The sequence below is a fragment of the Herpailurus yagouaroundi genome, unplaced genomic scaffold (genome assembly GCF_014898765.1).
Source record: "Herpailurus yagouaroundi ecotype Mexico unplaced genomic scaffold, PumYag 253, whole genome shotgun sequence".
In the NCBI taxonomy this organism is placed as follows: domain Eukaryota; kingdom Metazoa; phylum Chordata; class Mammalia; order Carnivora; family Felidae; genus Herpailurus; species Herpailurus yagouaroundi.
This window is the reverse complement of record NW_024412470.1, coordinates 10,467,553-10,476,948: the sequence shown is the minus strand read 5'-3', so window position 1 is coordinate 10,476,948 and position 9,396 is coordinate 10,467,553. Positions and strand designations below refer to the sequence as shown.

Here is a 9,396-nt window from a genome sequence, read left to right as displayed (position 1 = left end):
GGCTCTGAGCTGTGAGCACAGGGCCTGATGTGGGGCTCGAACTCACGAACCGGGAGATCGTGACCTGAGCCGAAGTCGGACGCTTAACCGACTGAGCCACCCGGGTGTCCCTGATTACCTTCGTTTTTACAGACGAGCTATCTGAGGTTCTGAGAAGCTACCTAGCACTCAAAACTAGACTTATCTAGCTCCAAGGCCCGTGCTGCTTTGCCATAGTGACAGGGACAGGGATGGGAACGAGGGTGGCGAAGATAAAGAACCAGGGCACAGCTTGGTGCTCAAAAGATCCCTGTTGAAGGAACGGGCAAAAGAACGCATGTCCAAGGGGAATAAGGGGACGGGGATCATCATCCTGATTCCACCTGACACACCTCTTTGTTCTTGTCTCACCATTCAGGAGTGAGTCAGGGATTGGATAATAAAGAAAATCGAATGATGGTGGGCGCCTGGGCCTCCAAATGGAACTAGAAGTCAGAGAAGACTGACTCCACATTCTTTTCCACTGCTTTTTCTAAAGACCTGGGAACAGATAGGAGGGTCTGAGCTGAGCTTGGGTGGCCATTCCCCTCTTGCTCCCAGAGGCTGAGCCCGGCTGTGTCCCAAAAGACACAGAAGTTGTTTCCCGGTTGCTGAAATTTCTGTGAATTTGGAATTGGGCTGGGCCAGATCCATTCTGGGAAGCTCCGAGTCTTCTGGGAGGGAACAGTTGAGAGGAAAAAGGGTGGAAGGGGAGGGGCCTATGGTAAAACAACATTTCTTTTCACTTCCTCTTTGGGACTTCAGAATTGGTCTGTCCTCCCCCGGGGTGGAATCAGTCAGGCCTCGAGAGAAGTCTGGGACTGCCACGCCCGTGCTTGCCAGGGCCACCGTGTGCCAGGAATTGATGCAGATCCCTTCAACCCGCCCCCTCCCTGCTGCCCGTAGTGACCGAGCCGAGCGTGTGCCCTGCCCCCCTTTGGGCGACATGCTGCTGTGGACAGCTCTGCTCTTCTTGGGTGAGTCTGGGTCCCCAGAGGCAGGTGCACTTTCTTACCTCAGCTGCTGCCACCCTGGTTGGGCAGAGGTCGGGCGAGGATGAGGGGTGGCACGGGAAGCACATCAAGGAAACGAGGAGGGTGAAGGCCCGCTGATGAAGAGCAAACTCGGACAACCCGGCTGGCCTTGGCAAACAAGAACACTGGCAGTTTTGGTGGTTGTTTTTAGTGTCTTTTGCCCAGGATCCCGGGGCAGTCAGGTCACTGGTGCTCTGCCACTCACTACACCTGAAAAGTCCAGTGACCTAGATTTGAGTGACTAATGAGTGGCTAGCACGTTTCCCTTCCTTAGAAATTTGTGTTTCCCAGGGACCAGATCTCAGGCGGGAGGGCTAAGGCTGTCTGAGACAAGGGGTAGGGAGGAAGCAATAGCCATTCTCTGTGCCCCTGAAACCACTTCAGGCAGCAGAAGCCTCTTCTGTTCATGTGTCAGATTTCCCTGGGAAGGAGTACAAGAGGGTCTGGGTTATCCAGGGAACAGGGGCTCAGAGAACACCCGACCTGGACAATTCTGGAATCGCCCGTCGTAGGACCAGAGAAACCACGCATGCCTCTTTGTACTGCACACACGCGCGGGGCTAGGTCCTGGGTCTGATCGTGGAGAAAGCCAGAGTCCTAGGCCAAGATGGAGAGCCGAAGACTGATGGTGCCGGCTGGGCAGAAGTCGGGGGAGACCAACTAGGGGAGCTCTATTGCCGGGATTGTCTCTCCAAGCTCAACTGCTAGAGTTTCCAGCCTCAAATACACCTCAGGATGGCCCCAGACCCCGCAAGTCAGGGACTCTGACTGATAATGAAATCTGGGCATCTCTGGGAGCCCTCGGCCCTCAGTGCTGAATGATACTGGGATAGGGGGTGGAGGTGAGCAAGAGAGAGTGTTCCCTCAGGAGCAGGATAAAACGGACTGAAGGGGCATAGCATGTTAAAAGGGCGCTGGGCAGTCTCCTTTTTCACAAGGGGAAGCTCAGGCCTGGAGAGGGGCTATGCTTCTCTGCTGACAGTGCTACTGACGTGCAGGTCACCTGGGCGACACTTGATGTTTTCTCCCGTTTGCCCTTTTGCTAAGTCACCTAGGGTTTGGTCCATTTTTCCCATTCTTCCTTGGGCCACCACATTTAGGTCTTCGTCACTCGATAACTCAACTTTTAGAACGGCCTCTGACCCCACCTCGAATCTCTTGTCTCCTCTACTCTGAATCCATGCTTGACACTGAGGCCATGACCTCTTCAAGTACAGCCACAGCTGAGTCATGGCACTTCAGAAACGCCTCCAGTGCTGCTCTACTGAATAAAGCCTCCCTTCTTTTTTTTTTCTTTGTTTTTTTTAATGTGTATTTATTTTTGAGAGAGATAGAGACAGAGCACCCAGCAGGGGAGGGGCAGAGAGAGAGAGAGAGAGAGACACGAATCCGAAGCAGGCCCCAGTCTCTAGGCTGTCAGCACAGCGCCTGACGCGGGGCTCAAACCCACCAACGGTGAGATCATGACCTGAGCCCAAGTCGGACGCCCAACCGACTGAGCCACCCAGGCGCGCCAGTAAAGCCCCAATTCTACCCTCTTAACCATGTTCCCATTGCCAGGCAATGTGTACGTTGCGTTTCCTGCAGAATTTCTGCAGATTCCACAAACTGCCCTGTTGGAACATTAAATAAATGCTATGTACAGGCCCTGTTCTACGACTTGGGGATTTACCAATGAATAAGACAGACGGCCTTCCTGACCTAAAGCACGCGGTCTTTGTCTCCCTTACAACGATTCTACCGAGGGTGTGTTCCCTACCGTTTGTTGAGTGTGGAATGAAGAAATGGCCGATGACTTCTCTCTGCTCTTCTCATCTTTTTCTTGTTTCTCCTCTTCCCCTCCTCGTAGGCTCTACTTTTTTATCTGCTCTCCTGTCCCGCACTGTCCCTCTCGCCAGTCCCACGCTGGTTTTTAGCTCTCACCTCTACATCAACAGCTTCCAAACCTATCCCTCTTGTTTCCATCAACTGCAATTGTGTATTTCCACCTGCCGGTTGGACGCCTCCACGTTGATAGGCCAGCTCAGAAACAAAACATACTCAAACTCAACTTAACATCTTCGCCTTACGAACGCACACCTCCTCCTAACACATAGACCTGTGCGAGCGGGAGTAACTTTCTCCCAGCCATCCGCTTACATTACCACCGTCCCCGGTTCTGCCTCTTAAATTTCTCTCGTGTGTGTATCTTCTTCACTTCCCATTGTCAGTACGACCGTGGCCCCTCTTATTTCCCACCTAGACTCATTCAATACGCGATTTCCAGAGCCTTGGCCAATACAATTGATATGGCTACTGCCCTCTTTGAGCTTACATTCTCCTGGGGGATATAAACAACAAGTAAGCAAACACAGAGGCGTAAATATAAATTGGAAAGGGCCATGAAGATGTAAACAGGAGACTCTTATAAGAGAAATCCTTGTGGGGAAGAAGAGAGGGCGGCCCACTTAAACAGGATGATAGGAAAAGTATTTTCTGAGGAGGTGACCTTGAGCTGAGACTTTGAGCATAGCAAGGATCTAGCCATTGGAAGAGAAAAAGGAAGTAGGTCTAGAGAAGAGGGATGAGCTTACACAAAAACCCCAAGTGTCAGGAATCTAAAAAGGAGCTCAGTGAGTAGGGGAAGAGGGCCTCAAGATGGGAGGGGAGAGGGGAGCAGAGCCCTCGCCCTGTGTGGCCTCATAAAGATGTACACTTTATTTCAAGAGCAAAGAAAGGCCCTTGAAGGCTTGCAAGCAGGGGAGTGATGTTATACGATCTGATACTTTTATTATTATTTTTTAATGTTTATTTTTGAGAGAGAGAAAGAGAGCACGAGCAGGGGAGGGGCAGAGAGAGAGGGAGACACAGAATCCGAAGTAGGCTCCGGGCTCCGAGCTGTCTGTGGAGAGCCCAGTATGGGGTTGAACTCATAAACCGTAAGATCATGACCTGAGCCAAAGCCAGATGCTCAACCAACTGAGCCACCCAGGCGCCCCTCTGATCTGATATTAAAAATTTTTCTTAATGTTTGTTTATTCTTGAGGGAGAGAGAGAGGGACAGAGTATGAGTTGGGGAGGGGCAGGGAAGGAGGGAGACACAGAATCGGAAGCAGGCTCCAGGCTCTGAGCCATCAGCACAGAGCCCGACGCGGGGCTCGAACCCACGGACCGCGAGGGCGTGACCTGAGCCGAAGTCGGACGCTTAACCCACTGAGCCACCCAGGCGCCCCTGATGTGACATTTTAAAAATAACTCCGGCCTTTCTGTGGGAAGTGGATTGTAGGGGGACACAGGAGTGAGGAGAGGAGTTAGGAGGTGGAAAAAAGCTGGTGGTGACCTAAACCTGCACGGCAGTCACGGGCACGGAGTGAAGCTGACAGACTCCAGGCCTAAGCGGGAAGCAGAATCAACAAGATTCACTGATGTGAAAAGGGGTGGGGGGCTTGGGAGGAGGGGAATAGAGGTGAGTTGCAGTTTCCAGGCTTGGCTAACTGGGTAGATAGTGAAGACGTACACTTTCGCGGGGGAAGAACGGGAGAGAGACGTTAGAGCGAACCGGCAACGGCAGAGTCCTGGGATATGTTTACATTGACGGGCCAGACCCGGCTGAGAAGGACAAATTGATGATGCAGAAGAGGATAGGAGTAACAGAGAGAGGGAAATGCTCGCCAGGGTGACAGAGATGACAACACAGCCTGGAGACGGACCAGGGAGAGAAGCAGGGAGGCTTTGCCCAGAGAACAGGGAGAAAGGAAGTTGGACAGAGGTGCAGACTGAGCTGGGGGAAGGCGTGAGGTTTCCTACCAGCTTTTGTTTTCTGTGAATTACGGAGGAAGGAGTCGGGCCTTAGGAGAGAAGGGTTCCAAGGCAGAGGGCAGGGAAGTTTTGGCAGCGAGAAAAGATGAGTGTTACCGGGCAGCAGAGCAAATTTACTGGAGAAAATTGTCAGAGGGGCGCCTGGGTGGCTCAGTTGGTTAAGTGCCCTACTTTGGCTCAGGTGGTGATCTCGCGGTTCATGGGGTTCATGGGTTTGAGCCCCGCGTCAGGCTCTGTGCCGACAGCTCAGAGCCTGGAGCCTGCTTCAATTCTGTGTCTCTCTCTCTCTGCCCCTCCCCTGCGCAGGCTCTGTCTCTGTCTCTGTCTCTGTCTCTCTCAAAAATAAATAAACATTAAAAAAGAAAATTAAAAAAAAATTTTCAGAATGACAGTTCAGTGTCCTTTTGAATATGATGACCGTAAATTTATAGAAACATCCATCTGCCTGCTTGTGTAGGTGATTTTAGTAACAACACAGCTGAACCAGTAAAGACAGGGACACTACAGAGACAGCCAAGGGTAAGGAAGTTAAGGGGATTTGCATAGGGGGCTTTTTTTTTTTTTTTTTTTTTTGAGGGGATGCTTTGTAATGATGAATCATCAGATCTAAACTCCAGGCTGATCTTTGCTTTTCTCTCTTACAGGTCCAGTCGTTGGGACACCTGGTAAGTGCTCCCCCCACATCCTCTCCCTCCCCCAGCCACCTTCTTCCTCTACTCCCAGCACCCCATCTGGAGGTGCCCTGAATGCACCAGTAACCCCATACTGAAGTGGAGTCTCCCGGAAGATGCCCCGCCCCCTCCCCTCCTTTCTCTTTCCCCTTCTCCCAGGGAAGCAGGGGAGCCTTGGGGGCATAGGTGGCTTCAGCCCTTCCGGTTCCCTGCTGGTGAGCTGTCACAGAACATAACTCATCGTCTCTCTCGCACCTTCCTCTCCCCAAGTAAAATCAAGAGCCCAGACAATCTTAGTTTCAGCTGCACACAAAATCCCATCATCTGCCTGGGATGTCTCCGTGTGTTGATAAATTTTCCATTTTGGGTGTATCTGAGGGCTTCGGGGCCTGTTTCCCTGGATAGAAATAGGAGGAGAGACCCCTGGGTGCAGCTTGCTGAAGCAAACTCTGCAGGGCCTTCTTTCTCTCTGCCACTAAGCTCCCCAGGTCCCAGGCCCCCCAGGGGGGGGAGGCGGAGGTTCTCCCTGGGGCACTGAACCCAGGATCCCTAGACTGCCCCCCCCCCCCCAGCCTTTCTCTCTCTTTCTTTAACCTTTTGAGGCCACGGAGCCTCCACTGTACTTGGGTGAGGATAGGTCTAGTCTAAGGGATAAAGATTGACATCAGGTCAGAACGGAAACCTGATGTCTGCCTCATGCCTGACACTTTCACCAGATGCTCCCACGGTCTTCATCCAGCTCTGCAGAGAGTTTATCCACAGTGTTCACATGCCTCAGGTTACAGGGGAGGAAAGTGAGTTCCAAAAGGGCATGCATGTGTAGTGTGTGTGTGTGTGTGTGTGTGTGTGTGTGTGTGTGTGAAAGAGAGAGAGAGAGGAAGGAAGGAAGGAAGGAAGGAAGGAAGGAAGGAAGGAAGGAAGGAAAAAGAAAGAAAGAAACAAAGAAGAGAAAGAAAGAGAAGAAAGAAAGAGAGGAAAGAAAGAAAGAAAAAGAAAGAAAGAAAGAAAGAAAGAAAGAAAGAAAGAAAGAAAGAAAGACCTGCTTCGGATGGCCCCCGGTGAGATATACTTCTAGAATGTTTGCCTTGCCCCTTCTCCCTTTCTCTTACCTCTTGCCCTGTCTTTCTGAGGAACGGCGGCGACACTCTCTGAGGGGACCTGGCTTCCCAGGGGCCCCTGCGGTGGGGTGTACAAGTAAAAGGAGCTGCCTACATTTGCAGAACGGTTCTGGGCCGGGTTCCACGCTTGATGGCCCCAGCGGGACCTCAGGTGCTTGAAATTCGGGGCCCGCTGAGGCTCTCGGGGCCCCTTTTCCTCATGCTTCCCCTCCTCTCTGCCCCGGAGCAGGTCTCCCGAAGGCTGTGGTGGACCTGGAGCCCCCGTGGATCCTCGTGCTCCGGGAGGACGACGTGACTCTGAAGTGCCAGGGGGCCCACACAGCCGGGGACCACTCCATCCGGTGGTTCCATAATGGGAGCTCCATCCCCACGCAGGTCCGGCCCAACTACAGCTTTAAGGCCACGGAGAAGGATAGAGGGGAGTACGCGTGCCAGACGGACCAGACCAGCCTCAGTGACCCCGTGTATCTGGATGTGTTTTCCGGTCAGTGGAGGAAGGCCCCGGGGACGGTCCGGGAGGGCGAGGAGAGACGGAATCTGCTTACAGAGGTTTTTTTAGGGAAGCGAGGTGGCCTGTTTACTGGGAAGCATCGCCAGTGAGCTGTTTGAAGTTGTTTTCTCCACTCGTTCCCCTTTTCGCCCACCCCCTTTGCTCGGTGTGTGTTCCTAAGAGATTCCTGATTGAGCGAGAACCTTACGAGGGCTACAAACAAGCAGCCCCGGGGTGTGAGAGAAGCAGAAGGAAATTGTGACTGCATAGAAACCCATTTTTGTAGCGGTCACGGAGCGCAGACGGACCACAGCTGCGTCCCTGGCCTGGACATTACCAGCCGTGTAAACTCCGAGCTACGGTCTGCCCTCGGGCCTGTTTCCTCATCTGCTCCTGGGGGCTAATTATGCCTCCTTCCCCAGGTCCTGGTGGTACCAGCATTTCCCTGCCCCCTGCCCTCCAGGCAACTTGACCTGAAAATTGTGTGTTAACTATCTTTGTGTTTCCAGCCCCTGAGGATGTTTGCTAAACAGAGGACCGGTTATACAAAGCTCCGGGCAAAACAGTAGTTTCTCCCCGAAGAAAAGCCACCAGGCAATTGAGATGCATACCCGTCACTGTCACTCTTCCTGTCGTCCCTTTCCCTCACCTGATTCCCGAATTTTCCTCAAAAGCACGGGGGGCCTGCTGCCCACCCCACCCCCACGGCCCACTCTCAGCCCAGCAGGAAGTGACAGGCCTGGAGGGAAAGCTCTGAGGACCAGCAGGGCCTTGACCTGTGTGTCCCTGTCCCTCCAGGAAGGGAAGGAGGTGAGAACGTCCCCCTCAACCAAGCCCCCCCAGCCGCCCCCCCCCTCCCCCAGTGCATCCGCAGCCAGCCATTGGAGCAGGGAGGGGCTGTGTGCGCCTTCTCTGTGAGGCTTCCAGAAGATTGCAGAGGACTTTCGTTCCCAGATTGACAGAAAGGCCCTTGGATTACCCGAAGAACATATGGGGGCCACGAACACGAAACTGGGCCCTGCTCTCAAGATCTGCCCCAAGACCCATGGGCTCAAGGAGACCTCAGGTGGCCCGCTCGCAACCCAGCCTGAGGCGGACACTCCCCAGTATTCAGGTCCAAACCTGGTGCGAGCACAGACTTTGCAGGGAAGGAAGGGCCAGTCACCCAGACAGGGAAGAGATGTGCAGGAATCCGTTGCTGGGGCCACGTGGCAGCAGCTTTGGCTTTTTCTCTGGGCTCTACTTTATTATTATTACTTTTTAAAGTTCATTTATTTTGAGAGAGAGAGAGAAACAGAGCACGTGAGCAGGAGAGGGGCAGAGAGAGACGTAGTAGGGAGAGAATCCCAAGCCGGTTCTGAGCTGTCAGTGCAGAACCCGACTCGACGCGGGGCCACAAACCGCGAGACCGTGACCTGAGCTGAAACCAAGAATCGTATGCTCCACAGACTGAGCCCCCCGGGCGCCCCTCTACTTTAGTTTTTAAAAGCTTGACAGTCTCAGCATTCCTGCCTACCCTCGTCCCATCTTCTGAAAGAGGCAGTCAGTCCAGGGGACCGGGGCCACTTGGCCTCACCTTGGAGTGCAGTGTCCAGCCGGGGTCCCGGTTCTCCGAGAGGAGAAATCTGCAGAAGGGAAAGGGGAGGAAGTGGGCGGAACGTGTCTCCCCAGCAGGAGGGGTAGGCTTTTCTAGCTGGTGGGACCCAAGTGGCAGGACGTGGTGTCATCCTCTGCGCCCAGATTTCCCGCTGTAGCTGGGGCACAGTATCCTGGGTACTGAGTATCTCTTCCTGTAACCGCGGCAGGGTCACCAGCCAGTGTAGAGAGTAGGTGCCTCATTCTGGTTGGGGCCAGCCCGCGCCTGGCTGTTGACATTCTTCCCGCCCCCTCCGCCCCCCCTCCACCCCTACCTCCCTCTAATTCTGCTCTCTTCTTCCATCTCTCTTTCCAATTCGTGCTCAGCTCTGTCCTCCGGCTTTAGAGAAAAGGAGTGGGGGGTGCCTGGTGGCTCAGTTGGTTGAGCATCCGACTCGGGCTCAGGTCATGATCTTCGTGGGTTGAAGCCCCGTGTCGGCCTCTGTGCTGACAGCTTGGAGCCTGGAGCCTGCTTGGGAGTCTGTGTCTCTGTCTCGCTCTGCCCCTCCCCTGCTCATGCTCTGTCTCTGTCTCTCTTTCTCTCTCTCCCTCTCAAAAATAAAAATTAAAGAAAAAAAAGAAAAGAAAAGAAAAGAAAAGAAAAGAAAAGAAAAGAAAAGAAAAGAAAAGAA

At 53.3% G+C, this 9,396-nt stretch overlaps 1 protein-coding gene across 3 annotated transcripts in view; it reads left to right on the top strand.

The window, feature by feature from the left end:
- Positions 1–758: 758 nt before the first annotated feature.
- FCGR2B (Fc gamma receptor IIb) overlaps positions 759–9,396 on the top strand; it is a 15,378-nt gene continuing 6,740 nt past the window's right edge. For 2 of the 3 annotated variants that reach the window (XM_040461036.1, XM_040461035.1), the window contains exons 1-3: positions 759–995; positions 5,495–5,515; positions 6,869–7,123. In XM_040461036.1, the coding sequence (XP_040316970.1) occupies positions 884–995; positions 5,495–5,515; positions 6,869–7,123 (388 nt within the window). In that variant the 5' untranslated portion in view covers positions 759–883. The remainder of the gene's footprint in view (positions 996–5,494; positions 5,516–6,868; positions 7,124–9,396) is intronic. The other variant, XM_040461037.1, reaches the window with a different exon arrangement.